We start from the raw sequence: 17252 nt of genomic DNA, 5'->3' as shown, positions 1-17252 counted from the left end.
TGGACCAATACATTTTCAGCATACGCGGATGGGGCGTGGCTTAATGGGGTAAACTGTCAAAATTATTTTAAAGGGTTTTCCCTTGTATTTATATTGTACACAACTGAATTACAGCACTTTTAAAGAGACCCTGACTGTAGCTTGGATACATATCAACATGGCAATTTCCTCTCTGGCGAGTCAGTGTAGTGCAAGTGGCACAGAATATCAACATGGAAGCTTGTGTTAAATTATTTATTAAAATAATTATAAATCATTTATCATCATCAATAAGCACCAAGCAAATATTTTCTCCTCACTTTATCTGAAGCTGCAGTGCTGGGGAGGACTGCAAGCAAGGCTCATAATACTCAGGCGTGCACACAAACTATCCTCCCACATACAGTACAGTAAGTGGTTTGACACAGGGAGATTTAAACACACACACACACACACACACTAAAGACATGGAGGCAATTCCAGATTATATTTTTGACAGAAGTGACCCAATAAAACTTTAATCTTATGCAAATCTTCCATCAGTTTTGTAAATATCCACACATCTCAAATTCAAGTTAGTTAAAACCTGTTTAAAAGGTGACAATCATTTCTGTTTGTAGTGTGGAGGTTAGGAGTGTTGATGATAGCACCCCACCTGATCAAAAAAACTGGACATCATGTCTCAAACACCACAAAGGATATCTTAAGCAAGAGTGTGTGAACCAGTGTGCATGGGAATGCACAGCAATACAAATAATCTGACATGGTGTATTTCGTCTTCTATCCTGTGCGACATTTCAGAGGAGGACATGTGTGATGCAACATTCAGGCAGATAAATCTATTTTGAGACAAAGCAGACACAACATCCTCCCTTCTGACACCAGAACCACAAAGTTTCACGGTAGGATCGCAGGGAGAATGAATTTTATGTACAAAGCTTACAGTCGACAAAGACCCTTTTTTTTTTTTTCTTAATTTAAACTGTAAGATACAAGCATATGTGTTACAGGCATCGCCTTGTGCTACGTATACCCATGTGTAACAGTCTCATTACTCAATAACACAAACACAGAAATGATGCAAGACATATTAAAGCTCCCAGACACTAAATATGTTTCACTATCTCTTCAATTTTAGCTTCAGTCTTTCTGTGTAATGCTGAAAAACAACAAAAAAGTGTGGTACAAAGTCACTACAAAGTATATAAATATCCATATGGTAACTAATGCCAAACAAAAACAAAAAAAGAAAATATACACAATGTTTCAAAAATGCACATAAAATAACGGAAACAACTTGCTGTGATGAACTGAATAAAAAAGTACTGAACACTGTCAAAGGTCTTTAACCTGTCCGACTACACTTTCAGAGGCCTGGAGGAGTGAATGCAAAACTGGTCTGAAGTGATATTTTTCAGTCCTGTAAAACAATATGCAAACATCCAAGCAGACAGCAACTGTAAATATTTAGATAACAATTAAAATCGAGTTGTCATGAAACCAACAGTGATCATGAAATATGAAGTTTTATAACAAGTATACACAAAAACGCCACTTAAGAAAAGAGACAGTGAGGTTTATTCAGAGGCCGTCCTCTGAACAAGTAAAAGGCCATGGATCTCTCAGGCTGTCATGCATGCCAGAGTACTATAATTTTTTTTTTCAATACATAAATAATTTTCTAACATTTCAAATATACACACCTCTAACATAGTTCTATGTCTTCATATGACCACAAATTACATGATAAAATATAAACAATATACCAGCACAGACACAGTGACCTGAATGATTTTGGCACACCAGATATCCAGCTCAGTTTGAGACAGACTGCTTGATCATTTGGATATCTAGGTTTTGTCCAAGGTAAGCAACAGCCTATAACAGCTGAAAAGGGTTTAGTGCAAAAACTAAAATGTTGTAATACAGCATGCAAGGGAACCTGCAGTTACAACTGCGTTGATATAAAATATCTCCTTGCCATTACATGTACGACAGAGAAACATATTCTATAATAACAATTGCTGGAACCTAAGTACACCAGCCCCACAGGCCTAATAACTATCTAATATTATTTAAATGATGTATTTTTGTAATATTTTCTGATAGAAAAATAGCTTAACAGCCTTTTTTAAAATGAAATTAGGGACTTGAGTCAGTGTGAATCAAAATATTTACTCTGAATAATCTGAGTGGAAATGCAGGTTTCACACTCAGTCAAGTAACTCACATGTTCTGGCTGTTCTACAAAGGCCACAGAAACTCTCAAATCCCAAATCTGATAAGTGTCCTATATATACACACCTAAAAACTTCCTTGCCACAGATACGAGACAGAACCACTGGAGTGACAGAGGTAAAGCAGTGACAGTCTGTGAGCTGACTGAGCGAGTGGTTCTCTCTGGTGCTCTGAGGAAGGAAGGTTGTCCTTGTTAAAGTTCTCCAACTTTCTGGTTGCAGCTGTTGCAGACACGCACAGGGTGGTCCCAGCCCCGCGAGGGAACCGACCGGCGCTCCGGGGAGCACTCGTCACACACTCCCTGACCACAGGCGCGGCAGTGGTGCTTGGACAGCTTGGCAGTGAACTCACGCTGGCAGTTGTGGCAAGATAGGATGTCCTGGTCAGGCACCCAGTAGGCAGGACGGGCTGCATCTTTCACCAGGCCTGCAGGACACATGAACACATAACATGAATACACACAAATGCACAAGCACTTATCGGTTATAATCTAAGATGGTCTTTTAGATTTGCAACATACATGGACATTGAGGAAAATACACTTCCCAGAGCAAAGCTGAGCTTAGCAAAGACTGGAAAGAAGGGTTGCAAATTACACTTAATGGTTACAGCTTTTGCTGTTCATGCTATTTCAAATGTTTGACTTGAATTACTTTAAATTCTAAGTTATACTAAATACTCTATTTTAGCTTTTTAACAACTGTTTTCCTGCTGTCTAAAGTGCATCGTCACTCTGAGTTAAATGAAGTCCTTGACATACTTAACTATTGTAACCATGGAAACATGGCCACAAGATTTAGATTTAGAAATAAAGAGGCCAATATATCCAATGTATTATTATAGCAAGACAAAATCCTTCAAAAATGAATTACGTCATTTTCAAAGGGTCCAAAATGATTCATTTCACCGACTGGAGCAGATCTTGCTTTAAGGTATTTTTGGGTGGTGTTGGATATAGAGAAGTTTTCAGAAGAATATTGGGTTATTAAATAACATTGATTTATGCCTGTTAACAGTAAATATAGGTCTAATGTGTGTGTGTGTGTGTGTGTGTGTGTGTGTGTGTACATACACATACATACATACACACACACACACACACACATACACACTCCAGTAAAGGATCAGTTTAAGAATCATTGTTTATGAGGCTTTATTTACTAATCTTGTATTACTCTAATTCATAATACAATTACTGACAGATATTCACAGATGTATGTCTTGTAAACATCTAAACATGAGTAGCATGACTCCTAAAGGTGAGTTTACAGCAGGAAGTCTCATAAAATCAAATTAACAAACAATCATTCTCACCTTTGCACTAAGACTGAACAACAGACACAAGAACTGAAATTCTGTTAAACATTAGGCAACAGAGCACTGTCAAACACAGTTTTAGGCTGTATGGCCAGTGTAAGTAGGAGGATTTTCAATTTTTCAATATTTTGGTTTTTAAACATTTTTTTGTTGCTGAAAATAACAAATCAAAGGAAAATGCAAATTCTGCATTTGACCACTTGTGTAATGAAACAAAGTTTTAAATTTTCACGTTTTTTTTTATTTTTTATCTGAGTCTATATTTGCAGTGTAGGGGAGACAAGGGCCTCTTGTCACATGGGTTAGTAGTCACACTGTTAATAATTTCACTACAAGAGCGTGCCTTTCCATGGTCTGATGCCATGTCCTTTCCGGGAAGCTCAAAGCACATTGTTAACAGAGGAGAGCACCAATTTGCCATTTTTATCATTTTAATATTTTTTGCAATAATCTTCCGCATTTCCTTTTGAATTTGAAGTAATATTAAAAACGAACACAATAACAAATTGATTATCTGTGGGACATTTTACTCCACATAGTGTGATAACTTACCCGCTGATGGGGCAACGTGTCACATACAAAATACATGCCTGAGACTGTGTTCTTTCATGTGGTATGTAATTTTTAACAATAATCCCAAGATATATTAAAGAGTGTGAAAACATGCCCTGGTGTCTCCTATTAACTATTTTCCTTATCTGTGACATTTGCATGGTTTACAGAGACCTGTGAACTTTTCAGTAACATTACAGGCTCTATTACAACTAGGCCATTAGGCCATCCAATGTTCCTTGGAATCACAGCTTTGCTGGATAGACTTCTGCATCAAATCTTTCAGACTCAAATTAGAAACAAGAATCCCACTGCTTTTCTTTTTAACTGGAATATGTCTCTGCCACCAGAGGGCGTTGTACACATACACACACATGCATTTACTGGGTTATTTAGTATTCCTGTGCAACAATCTTCTTTAGGTTTTGTTTAGGGTAACACTCACCAAGTGGGATGTCAATAGCAGTGACCACAACCCCTATGGTGTTAGTGACGGCCTCTCCAACTTTCCTAGCCAGGGTTCCACCTTCTTCCTCTTTGAGCTCTGCTTCAATGAGTTCTGCACAGAGAAATTTTCTTTGATAAAGTCACAGCTCATCCAGGATTTATGGATTTCTTCACGCAGATGTTAAAAAAAAAAAAAAAAAAAAAAAAAAATTAACATTATTCATAGGGTTTGTACCTGCATATGGAGCTCTCTGCTCAAAGCAGACATCACAGACTCTGACAGGGGCAAGACCCCAGCCTCTCTCAGGGACGGGCGCAGCTTTGGAAGAGCAGCCATCGCAGAAACCCTCCCCACAGGCACGGCAGTGATGTTTGGTGTCATTGTCCTGGAAGACTGCATGACACTTATGGCACACCTTGGAAAAACAATATCAATAGAAGTTGTTATTGACCAATAGCTATAGAAAAGAATGGATGCAATATGAGTCTACATAAGAGTCAATATACGTTCTATCTTGTGACACATAAGATTGTGTAACAGGTGGAGAACACCACAGACTGTAAACATCCCTCTGGTCACCAAAGTGTTGACTTGGCTGTTAGTGGCGGGTGCCAGAGGGTGGGGCTGTGTGTGTCACTCACCAAGAGGAGGGAGTTGGGTTTCCAGTAAGCTGGGGCGATCTGATCAGTCAGCCAAGAGGTGACGGCTTTGGCAGGCTTGACGCTGAGCTCTGACACAGACTGAGCAACTAGGTTGACTCCATCCAGAAGACGCTGTGCTGCATTGCTATTGTCCTTTAAAAAGCCATCTGACTGCAAAAAGCAAATTAGCAGATACACTTTTCACATATGGGCTTCATTTTAGGTCTGTAGAGCTACAGATAGGTAGGGTAATATAGTCTACATCAAATAAACAAATGAAATAGCTTGAAATAGCTTACCCCTGGCCATACATGCTGGATCTCAGTGCGGACAACTGTATCCACAGGGTCCTGATTCCCATACCAGTACTGACGGCTCCGATAAATCACTCCACAGTTGGGACATTCAATAACATACCTGCATATTCATATGAAAATATCTAACTCAATCTCTCTGAAAATATAAAGGTTTACGGTGTTATTTGCTGATATAGATTACAGATATTATGTCAGAGGAAAAACTTAATTTTAGGTCACAGTTTGACGCACCAGAGCTAAAATTAGGCTGTGTTAAAGTAAGACAACCCTAACCCAAGTCTAGTTATACATGACCCTACAGGTTATTTAATGCTTACCCAGACCAAGCATATTTTGCGAGGCCCATCCATGGGGAGTCTGAGGAAGCTGAGGTCTTTGGGACAACTATCACCTCCTTCCCTCCTTCATAGCAAGCCTGTATTGATGCACCACACAAAGATTTTAACATTACACCAATCAGTAAAGAGAAATTGCAGTGTTGTGGCACTTTTACCTTAGTGCCACGACAAGTGAGATATTTATTCTTACCTTACAGGTATAAATGCGATTATCATACTGAACAGAATAACGACAGCGACGCTTTGCCTCATGGCACATTCCTTCTCCTAAGTGGTTCATGCTGTTCTTGCAGCCAGATCTGTTGTCACAGTAATTAGCCAGAATGTTAAAACACAGCAAGAGATTGAGAGGGAAATGATAATGGGCAACAGTTTAAAAAAAAAGAAAAAGGAAGGAATCACTGACCCACAACTGAGGCACTGACTGGAGCAGGTGAAGTACTCATCAGGAAAAAAGCAGCTGTGGGCTACATGCTCACCTGCAATCTCCCCATTGAAGCGTTCACTCAATGCCTGCAGGAGAGGACCAGCAGATAATGACAGAAAACTCCCAAAACTAAGTTCAGTTTTTAATTTACAACAACAACAACCCAGTCTGACTGAGTTGATCTTTCTGCAGCCCCTACCTGCAAGGCTTTGAAAATAACCACAGGGGTGCGTGGGGAACGGGTGGCATTGTTATCCAGGAGCTGCTCCAGTTTATTCTGTAAGCCACGGAAATCAGTAGGAGGCCTGAGAGTCTGCGTCCCCCAGTAATGGACAGAACTGAAGGCCTCAGGAAAACGGGAAAGCTTCCTGAAGCGATCCAGTAGCAGCCGATCTACCGACTCAGATGACTTATCTAAAGCAAGACACAGATGAAAAAGTTACTGTAGACTGTGATTGTAATATATTGTAGATATTACTTAGCATTTGTTTGAAAAACTCCTCAGTGTGTCCATTACGATATGTGTACCATGAGTTCCTGCCAAGCTTCAGCTATCAGTCCAAAAAACTGTATACTTAATAAAGCTATGAGCAAAAACATGCAGCTTGCTCTGTTTGCATTCATTTTGTTGTCTCAACTCTTGAGCACTCATTTGATTGTTTCTTTTTCCTATGTAAGAAACTGATTAGTGTCCATGCATTTCTATATAGAGTGGAGCAAATGCACTACAAGTAACATGAAGCCTTTTTTAAAATTTTTGTCAGGTATTTTATTGCTGGGAATGGGAATGAAGCACAGACTTCACATAATGCAATTCTACAGCACTTAGTGACAATGGAAATCAGATAAAAGGAAAAGCAGGCATGAGAGTCACTATGAGGGGATTTAGTGAACTCAAGCCAATTACAAATCTCCACAACTTGATTTTCATACCTTTGCACAACGAAAAGAAACCAGTAGCTGTGTGGACATTCCTGCAAATGCTTTAAGATTGTGGTGGATTAAATGCAGTGAAAAGTCACTGATAGCGATGCAAAGTATGTAAGATATGAGCAGCAACTGGGTTTCTACATGTGAAAGCTGCCACTGTCTTCAAGTCTGTGGCTACATATATAATTATGTGTTATTTGTGACTGCACCAACACAGTATGGCCAGTTTCTGCCTTAGTCTAAAAAGTAGTGTTTCCTCATTTCTATAAAAGTTGCAGTGCTGACTGCAACCTCCTGTGATGTCGAAGGAAGAAAACAAAACACTGTAGGCTAATATTTGACAAACCTGTAATTATCTGCTCTGTTCAAGCCTTAGTTTACTTCAAAAGCACACATCCCTTATGGTGATACAGGCCTATACTCAGTGGTACATTCACAGTGTGCCAGTCTAATGAAAAAGTCGAAATTGTCTGGTAACTGGTGAAGGGATTACATCTCATCCACTGGTAGTCAGAGTAACTGAAATGATGAGATATTTTACCTGAACCAAGCAACTTAGTGTGGACTGTTTCGTGGAAGATGACCACTGCAGGGCCCAGGGTGGACAGTGGGACATCCAAGCCACATCGGGATGTTGTGGCCTTAAGCTCCTTGGTGAAATGCTTCAAATACGCGTCTGAGGCATCCCCAAGGAACTTGAAGAGGTCATCATGAAGACGGTCTGCATGAGTGCGATAAATGATGAGGTCAGAGATGGCAAGCACCTTCAGCAAGAGTCGGGTTCTCTGGCCCTGTTTGGAACTGTTCCCGAGCAGCCCTTCTGTATCGATGACCACTATATTGTGGATAGGGTCGAATGCTGCCCACACACCCACTGTACAGGACTCTTGGGTGGGGGAAGTCTTGAAGACTTCTCTCCCCAAGAAGAAAGTGTGGTTCAGGGTATGAGATTTGCCCTCTCCTGTGTTACCAAAGATGGACACAACCTTCAGCAGCTGGTCAGGGTTGCAGCTCAGCCTCTTCACAAAGGAAGCTTCATCTTTTATCTTTGGAAGAACAACGAAAAGTGTGCAAGTGAAAAATTCACTCCAAACTCTGACCTAGGCACTGAAATTGGAAATTTAATAGTCTATGCAAAGAAATGAGACTGTCCACTATTCTGCCTCTGTTCCTGTTCAATGACAAGTGTCACATTTGCACAGCTCACCTGCATTTCCTCATTCTCATCCACCAGCAGAAAACTGGAAACCTTCTCCAGAAGTTTGGCTCTCTGAGAACTGGTCTCATCGACTATTTGAACAGCGGGCTGAACAGATGTTTGCACAGAGTTGACCTCTGCAGGCTTGGGTGGGGGAGGATATGATGTGAGCTGGTGTTTCTTCTTGTTGCCTCCACTGTGGGTGCGTTTCTGGCACTCTTGGCACAAGTTAACCTTGCAGTTCTGACAGCGAACCACAGATCTATGGCGTTTCCCATTGTCCCCATTAACTCCTTTACAGTTGTCACAGTAAGGGACGTGCCCAGGACCTATCTGAACCCGCTCGTGGTTCTTGAGGCGCTCCTGATTGTGGAGCTTGAGCTCACAGCGAACACACTGCAGGCTTTTGCATTCATTACACTCAAATGCGGCCTCCTCAGAGCCACCACAGTCATAACTCTCTTGACATATTAAACTAGTATTAACTCCTTTTTCTGAAGACGAGCCATGCCCACTCATCCTTTCGTAACAGGGTACACTTAAATAAAGAGCAGCGCTTTTTTTGGATCAGCTTTGACAACAGCAGCAGCTATTTCCAAGAGCAGTCAATGAAAAACGCACAACATGTAATAATACTGGCAACAGAAATGACCTAACAGTGTACAATAACTTAATCAGCTTAAAACACCTGCATGGCAACACACCTGCTGATCCACTGACTGTACCAACAAATGTATGTACAAACTGTCAATTAGTTTTAGCAGCATACATTTCAAACACTTAAAGAGGCTTTTTAATAATGTCCTTTAGTGCAACTAACAGCGAGGCAATCAGGCAGAAACGACCGTGTCCTTTACAGATGATGTGTTTTCGTCAAAGTTAGCAATTAGCTACAGTGTTACGTAAAAATATACGTAAGGTCAGCCAACAAAACTGTAAAATAAAACATGTGCAGCTGGTCAGTCCAGTCAGGACAATGAACTCTCCCTGAAAAGATGAATGTGCAAATGGTGATGCTAACAACAGGCTAGCTACCAAACTGACCCCTCCGTGTCTGCCTTAGCAAACCTCAGGGGATGGTTTGACATCTAAACAGGAATATTTAGCTCAGAGCTAGCTACTTTCAACTTTTTTTCCCCACAGAAAAGCTGTAATTATCGAGCCAACAAGCCCTAACAGTTCACAGCCGTCCGAACAAGCAGCTAGCCTTTAGTCTGTCAACTGAGCTGCACCAACATATCAACAAAACAACAGCCAGACGACAAAACTCGGCTATCCTCGAAACTCGTATACTTTAAAACCGGGGAGGAAATACACGCGATTTCGTTTAAAAAAGCTTTTAGATGTGTTACTGTTTTTCAGTCCTTCCGAGCAGTGTCATTGTTTTGTTCTTCAGCCCCCTCCCTGGCAGATTTCTTCTCTAGCTACGTTGTTTTGTTGCCAGGTCAGATCAGCTGATCAGATTATTTTCAGTCACAGGGTCAGTAGACGGTAAAGTGAGGGTGCATGATGGGAAACGTAGTTCCACACGGCAGACTGTGTGCTGCTCCCAGGTACGTGTACATTCCGTTCAGTCCAAATCCCACAAATCAAGTCCTAAAGATGACATAAAACATAACGTTAGCATAAAAAACACCCAATTTTCACTTTAACATTCAACAGTTTTGCTTTAATTTGTATATTTTTCAAATTAAAATAAGTTTCCTATGAGGAGAATTGAATGTTGTGATTAATTTGCCCATTTTCATTGTTGTCTATTTCTGTCTGCAGACTCAATTCGTTTTAGTAGTCTTATTAAACTCTGCCATAACCTTTACTAGGATTTTTTTTTTACACTGATATAAAATAAACATGATAATCTACATGACAAAAAAATAATATTACTTCTGGAGAGATTATGTAATCCAATAGTTGGGGTTGTACTGAGCTCTAAAGGTTTATTGAATAGGCCTATTGGAAATTGTAATGTTTCATTTAGAAAAATAATGATATGGGAAACTTTAAATAAAAACCATTGTTAAAGACCAGTTTAGGGGGTGGGTATTTAAAGCAATGGCTGGAAACATGGCTCAGCAAGCCTTTCAAAACAGGGGGTAGCTTTAAATAGCTTTTGTCTTGTAAATTAGCACTTCAAACGATCAGCGGGTGACCATTTGTCCCAAATGGCATTTTTGTGTTTTCCCTCCATTTTTCCAGTGACAGCACCTTCCACTGTAAAATCTACAAATTAAATGTTTTTAGATTTGCTGTTTAAAGCAATTTTGACCACATTGATTCAAAGGAAGCACGGTTACACTGTAGTGCATTTATTACAAAACTTTAAAACACACACACAAATATGATCAATGAATAAAACATGGAAGCCAAGAAGGTTCAAGATAAAAAGAGCATGCTGCCTTCTTCACTGCAATTCTGGAGACCGCCACATTTCTTGCAGGGCCTTAAAGACAGATGTAATTGGAGGTTTTCAAAGATTGTCTTGTTTTAGTGCACAATCCACATTCTGCAGAGATACCTTCAAATGAAATGCATAGTTTGCCATAAAAATCTGAAAATAAACAGCATCCACCAGGCTGACTAGACTGTTAAACTCCTTGTCAAATGAATCTGTTCATTTTCCTCCACCTACAATCACAAAAAGTCTTTAAACGTTTAAACAGGCTGAGCTTGTTGGGTTTGCCAGTGTGCTTGTGCTTAATGGCAGCAGCTATAGCACAGTCAAATGCATCTTTGAGGTTGTGCTGCGTCAGAGCCGAGCACTCCACATAGTCGTGGGATCTGATCCTGTGTGCCAGCCTCCTGGCCTGGCTGTAGTGCACCGGTTTGGTGCCGTGCTGGTCCAGATGAAGGAGGACTTCAATGTTGTGACGAAGGTCTGACTGAGTTCCAACCAGAACGACGGGAGTGCTCAGGTTGCGAGCCCGGATCTGTGGGATCCACTTAGAGGTGATGTTGTCAAAGGAGACCGGGTTGACAAGACTGAAGCAGAGGATGAAGACATCCACATGGGCATAGCACAGAGAGCGGAGATGGCCAAACTCCTCCTGGCAGATGAAATAATGAGAGATGAAGAAGGAGCAAAGAACACACTGATCTGTTGAGACATTATAATGTGGTTTGGGGCATTTACTTGTCCAGCAGTGTCTATCAGTTTAATACGAGTTGGAATTCCATTCACGTGAACCAGACCTGGAAGTCAAATTAAGATAAATATTAGCTCCATTACTAAGTCAAATGGCTGCAGATCATAGAGAAACAACTGTTGCTTACCAGAAAAAACATCAAAAGCTGTTTGCCTGTAGTCGCTGTTGTATCCATTGAAGATGTAGCTGATAATCATGCTCGTCTTCCCCACAGCTCCATCACCAACCAGCATGCAGCTCACCTCTTCCCTCAGTCTGCTTGGTTTGTCATGTCTCTGACAGGCCTGTGCCATCTTTCCTTGTATTTTCACTCCATTAGCACAGCCGTTTGAAAGTCCATGCAGGACTGCAGCATTACTGTAAAAGATGTCTCCTGTCCCAGGGGGGGCCCTTTGGTTCCAATAAAGGCAGGAGGACACCTCGATTTGAAAGAACAAAGGCGCCCAATCAGATGAATGAGCCCTGACTGTTTCCGTTTGATGCAGATTTACATAGTCACTCCCACCGCACTGCACGATGGTAAAGGTCAGCTGATTGACCTTAAAAACGTACAGTAACAAGATGACTCGGTTTTACTTTTATCACCTCCTGTTTCTAAATAGCTAGGATTAAACGTGTGTGTGTGTGTGTGTGTGTGTGTGTGTGTGTGTGTTTTAAGAAAACATAATGCTTTATGTAGTTCACATAAACCCACCGATTAAAATAGTAATGACGTGTGATTTAGGCTATAGCGCGAGAGGCGATAGTTTGTGTGGAAAAATACAACAATCGGGTGTAAGGCATCTTTTGGTCACCAGAGGGAAGCGTTGCTTCAGCGTCGGCTTCTGCACGTTTGCGTCCACCTTCTTCCAGAAGCAGCTTTCTGTCCCTTCTCCTGGTGCGTTTGTTTCGAAAAGAGAAACCGTCACGAATTATACACACATCAGTCAGACACACAGTGAACACCTACAGTGACTTTTTCCTTTTCAAGACAGGCAGAGCAATATTTTTCATGGCGTCATATCACAGGTAATAAATAATATGTTTCCTGTACTACAAATAAAATGCTGACTACTCTCACTGATTAGAAACATTCACTTATACCACCAATAATACCGTAATATAAACAATAACCTTTTAAAAGCTGCTCTGTGCATGACAGACAGCCACTGAGGGTCAGTAGAGCACACTTTGGCTGATGAGACTGAAATTTATTTTAAGTATGGATTAATAGTTTATTATAAGCAGTGTGAGTGCCATAAACAGGCAGTAATCCTATTAACCTTTATTATTACTGACCGCCTGACTATTATTTATTTGAGAGTATCTGTGTAAATTTGTATTGTTGCATCCATCCATCCATTTTCTATACCCGCTTATTCCTAATTAGGATCACAGGGATCTGCTGGAGCCTCTTTGGGTGGAAGGCAGGGGTACACCCTGGACAGGTCGCCAGTCCATCACAGGGCCACATAGAGACAAACAACCTCACACACTCACACTCACTCCTATGGGCAATTTAGAGTCACCAATCAACCTGACATACATGTTTTTGGACTGTGGGAGGAAACCAGAGTACCTGGAGAAAACCCACACAAGCACAGGGAGAACATGCAAACTCCACACAGAAAGGCCCCTGCTGGGTTTTGAACCTGGAACCTCTTACTGTGATGCTAACCACAAACCCAACGTGCTGCCCACATTGCTTCATATTATTATGTTTCCTGTTCCCATTATGAATTATCAACTTAATAGCATTGTGCTGAAGACAGACCTGATCCTCAACCTTCTTTGACAACATCAAAAGACCAAGTTCAGAGCGTACCTTGCCTTGCAGTGCCTGCGTTTCTGGATTTATGCTTGATGTTAAGAAGATAAGAAGTGTGTTGGTGATGAGGAACGTAGTCATGTTTGTTTATGATCAGTCCTTTTGATCATCATCACACACCATTTTTTGTGCCTGGCCCCAGAGTTTATGAAATAGGCCTATACTGTTGTAATCATAACAGCAACATTCTCTTATTGTGTATATTCCACTTTTATTTGACTCTCATGCTTACATTATTTGAGGCAACACAATCCATATTTTCTGACCCACCATATCACAGCTGTACTGAGGAAGAATTGTACCAACGTGGTGGTTTTGTAGAGAGGGAAATGTTTAGGGGTGAAAATATAGCTTTAAACAAAGTGTTGTTCCTTATCTGTCTGAGCCTGCAGGAAACTCTGCAAGCATTGTGTTGTAAGGTCTCTGCTTCCTGTTTGCCGTTGTTTCTCCCTCACTCATTCTCTTCTCCTTTTCTCTCCCCTTTTTTCCCACCACCTGCAGTGCGAGTGATAGAGTTTATTCCCCATGGCAGGAGGACAACATCTGGTCCCCGACACACATCGTGTTGCCAGCTCGGCTCCCATGCTACACCTCTGACAGCTGTGACTCACAATGCTGTTCCTTGATCCAAGGTAAATGTCAAACACAGGAAACAGTCTTTAAATATCTCCACATCCAAATATTCATTTTCAGCAACAGCTTCTATTAGCGTCATAGATCAACCACTGAGCAGATCTGCAGGGTTGCTTTTATTTTATTCAATCTCTTTTACAAGGGAGAAAGCATTTTTAAAAATACAGGCACTGTACAAGGAAATGCAAATGTCTGCAAACCTACATGCGGCTTCACTTGTGCAGCAGATGTCAGCAGTGTGCTGAGGACTTTAATAGTTTTCAGTACCTGGTCAGCTGGCATTGGATATCAGATACTGTAAACATGTTTGGGGGCCAGGTTTTCACACTCTGTCTTTTTGCATGACCAGACATGCAGAAATGTATCCTGACATAGATTTATTGAGGTAATCTGCTTAGTACAAGAACGTGTGCAGCTTAAGAGAGGGTCCAGTATACATAAAGGAAACTTCAAAATTATGTCTGACTCCTGTAAATTTATTTTCAAACACATATTGTAACGTGAACCCCTTATTTCTCCCTGAACTGTTGCTTATAGTTTTAAAGCACAGGCATTGTGATTCACTGAAATTCCTGATGTATATCAAATCAGAAAACAATAGAAATAAGGTGTTAAAAGATTATACAACATACTCTTACCCTAAGCCAGAGATCAGCAGGGCACACTGTATAGACAGGGCACAACACAAGTGGCTGACACAGAGACGAGGTGATAAACAAGTCATTTGCATAGCATTTTGTGCATAATGTCCCTTTAAGCAGATACTGCCTCAGCTCTTAAGTGGTGAGGATTAGAGCAGGATGGGTGAGACTCCCCATAATACAAACACTTTCCCTCTCCTTCATTAGTTCCTATATGTGACTTCATTGCTGGTACACATTGTTGCTTGTTATATGTATATTCAACATAATGATGTTAAAGGTCCTGACCTGCCTGCTTGGATTTGACACAAAACACAAACTTTGGTGGATTACCATGAAGTCTTCTTTTATTCATGGTTCACAGTTACTGCCTTTGGTGGATATTGTTAAGTTTTTAACTCTTGTTAATGTTGCATCACACAGCAACAATTGCAAGTTTCACATTTCACATGCCATAAAAGCAAAAACATATGTTTAGCATGTATAATGTTATTCTGTTCAGCGATTTAGAATAGTAATGTCATTAGCTTTGTAGTTATTTAGGCTATAAACTCAAGTAGTGGACCCTGTAATGATGTCAGATGAGTTATTGCAATTCAGGGGCCATATATGTATGTAGCAAATATAATAGAAAAACTTCTAACAACTAATATTTTGGTCACGCTAGAGTCACGAGGCTTTATCCTCTAAGGAACATGAATCTCTGTAACCGATTTCATACCAATCTATTCAATCACCGTTGAAATCTTTCAATGTGTGGTTAAAAATGTGTAATTTTTTTCATCATATTGCCCAGAGCACTGTTTTGGGTTTCTGCTGTGTAAGAGATTAATACTATATATCCCTCCAGATCATTAGCAACAGGATACAGTGCCCTTCCCAGGTCAGCTTGAATCCTAGCACCCTATGATCAGTGCGCTGAGTGATTCATGGGAATTCAGACCTCTGTGGACCTCCCCCACCCCTGGCCTACCTCCTAGCTGACCCCTCTTGTTCACATTCTTGACTTGAAGCCAGTTGTTGCAGGAAAGCATAAACTATAATGGTGAATACATTGTAATCCTGTGAATCGGGATATACTTCCTTGCCTTTTTTTGTTGGATGAATGCATTTGCTGTTAATCTGAATAGATTTCATGAGCAATATTGTATCATTTAGATCTGAACCAGCTTAGGGTAAGTCACTCTGTCCCAATTTTTAAGTAAAGCTAAGTGTTTTGGGGATTTTGTTGGCCAGCAAGCATCCCTGTCAATTTAGTTACTCCTGCTCCATTAAACCCTGGCAGGGGTTCAGGAGCAGCGAACTAATCCCACTTTAGCCCTGTGAGAGCATCACAGGGGGTCTACCCTCCGTCTCTCCTGGGATATACAGTAGCCTTGCTCCAAAAGTGTCAAACAATGATCCTTCCATGGATCTGATTGTTGGTGACCGTGGGAATACACATTTTAAATTACAAATGATTTGATCTAAAACACATTTAAAGACCCTAAAACATAAACATGCACTTTTTGCAAAAGTTATCGTATAAGAATTCATCGCTACTTTGCATGAGACTTGTATGTTTGTTCTGATTTTCCTCCACTCTTTTCACTGGTTTGAAGAGGGTAGTACTAATTTGGGAAAGGTTATGTCACACATTTCTTGGCACCAGTCAGAATGGAGCAATATCAGAACGGCCAAATTTGTTGTGGGGTTGTTTGTGTATTTTTTTTTTTTTTTCAAATTCAGGTGGTAAGTCAAGCGGCTTCTATTGTCGTTTCAACCATGTGAAGTGAATACAATGCATAATAAAGCAAAACAATGTTGCTCCAGGAACCAGGGTGCTGCACAACACAATACAAATCTACACAAAACCACACATATCTAAAAATTTGAATTAGAGCCCTAAGCCACATAAAAGTGGACGAATGCGCATAGAGAGTATAACACAATGTACAAGACAAAGCCACAAACTCTGCGCATCAGCACTTCTATATCTTCTTTCCTTAAGGCAAAAAAGCAACATTTTGAAGTAACACATATAATATTTTAAATGTACATTTCGTGACATGTCCAATAACAATGCAGATTGATATAAAGTATGAAGCTTAAATTCATACTGAAAGTACCTGAGTTGGATCACAGAGCTTACCAGCAAATTGGATTGTTAGTACATTTCCTGTATAACAGGTGTGTTTGGGGGTTATTACAGGGAAACCTTTCCAATGTTAAACAGTTCCCATCATGCGTGGCAGTACACGTCTGTATTTGTTTGACGTTCAGCAAGTGGAATCTGTAAGTTGATTCTATGAAAAGTAGGACATCTACACACCTTTGGTGATTATGATCTCCGCGTATCGATGGTGACTGCCTCAGTCAGGAATGTTGTGTCCTCACTGCACACCTAAATATATGTCATAGGAAAATATGTTGTTTACAAGGGCCAAGGTAGTGGCACAGATTCCAGAGTAGGATCATAGTTTAAAAAATGATTAGCTACTTAAAAAAATACAAGAACTATGATAGAATTGCAGGCTTTTTGCCTATGGTGATTGTAATCCACGCATAAATTAAAAATCCACATCAGTGGGCAACATTTGAATGTTTGATCCAGTACATTACAGGGAACTGATAACAATAATAACAGGGGTCTCACCCTTTGGC

General features: G+C 40.5%; 2 protein-coding genes and 1 long non-coding RNA gene across 3 annotated transcripts; 1 reads left to right on the top strand and 2 right to left on the bottom strand.

Moving 5' to 3' along the window:
- Positions 1–220: 220 nt before the first annotated feature.
- Positions 221–9815, bottom strand: LOC113127815 (zinc finger FYVE domain-containing protein 1-like). The gene is made up of 11 exons (XM_026302659.2): positions 8395–9815; positions 7729–8233; positions 6457–6671; positions 6237–6343; positions 6021–6129; positions 5810–5907; positions 5475–5592; positions 5176–5346; positions 4769–4949; positions 4532–4645; positions 221–2643 (listed from the first exon to the last, which is right to left on the bottom strand). Exons 1-11 carry the CDS (start codon positions 8902–8904, stop codon positions 2411–2413), a joined length of 2361 nt encoding a protein of 786 aa, XP_026158444.1. The 5' UTR covers positions 8905–9815; the 3' UTR covers positions 221–2410.
- A 1038-nt stretch (positions 9816–10853) lies between these two features.
- LOC113127825 (rho-related GTP-binding protein RhoV-like) lies at positions 10854–12063 on the bottom strand. Its single transcript, XM_026302670.1, has 3 exons — positions 11656–12063; positions 11516–11574; positions 10854–11429 (listed from the first exon to the last, which is right to left on the bottom strand). The coding sequence occupies exons 1-3, from the start codon at positions 11819–11821 to the stop codon at positions 10983–10985; spliced, it is 672 nt and encodes a 223-aa protein (XP_026158455.1). The 5' UTR covers positions 11822–12063; the 3' UTR covers positions 10854–10982.
- Positions 12064–12407: 344 nt separating this feature from the next.
- Positions 12408–16783, top strand: LOC113128720 (uncharacterized). Its single transcript, XR_003295534.2, has 3 exons — positions 12408–12536; positions 13837–13967; positions 15460–16783. It is a non-coding gene; the product is annotated as an uncharacterized LOC113128720 (long non-coding RNA).
- The last annotated feature ends 469 nt before the right edge of the window (positions 16784–17252 follow it).

The sequence above is a fragment of the Mastacembelus armatus genome, chromosome 22, assembly GCF_900324485.2.
Source record: "Mastacembelus armatus chromosome 22, fMasArm1.2, whole genome shotgun sequence".
NCBI lineage: Eukaryota > Metazoa > Chordata > Actinopteri > Synbranchiformes > Mastacembelidae > Mastacembelus > Mastacembelus armatus.
This window is presented reverse-complemented; position numbering and strand designations above follow the sequence as displayed.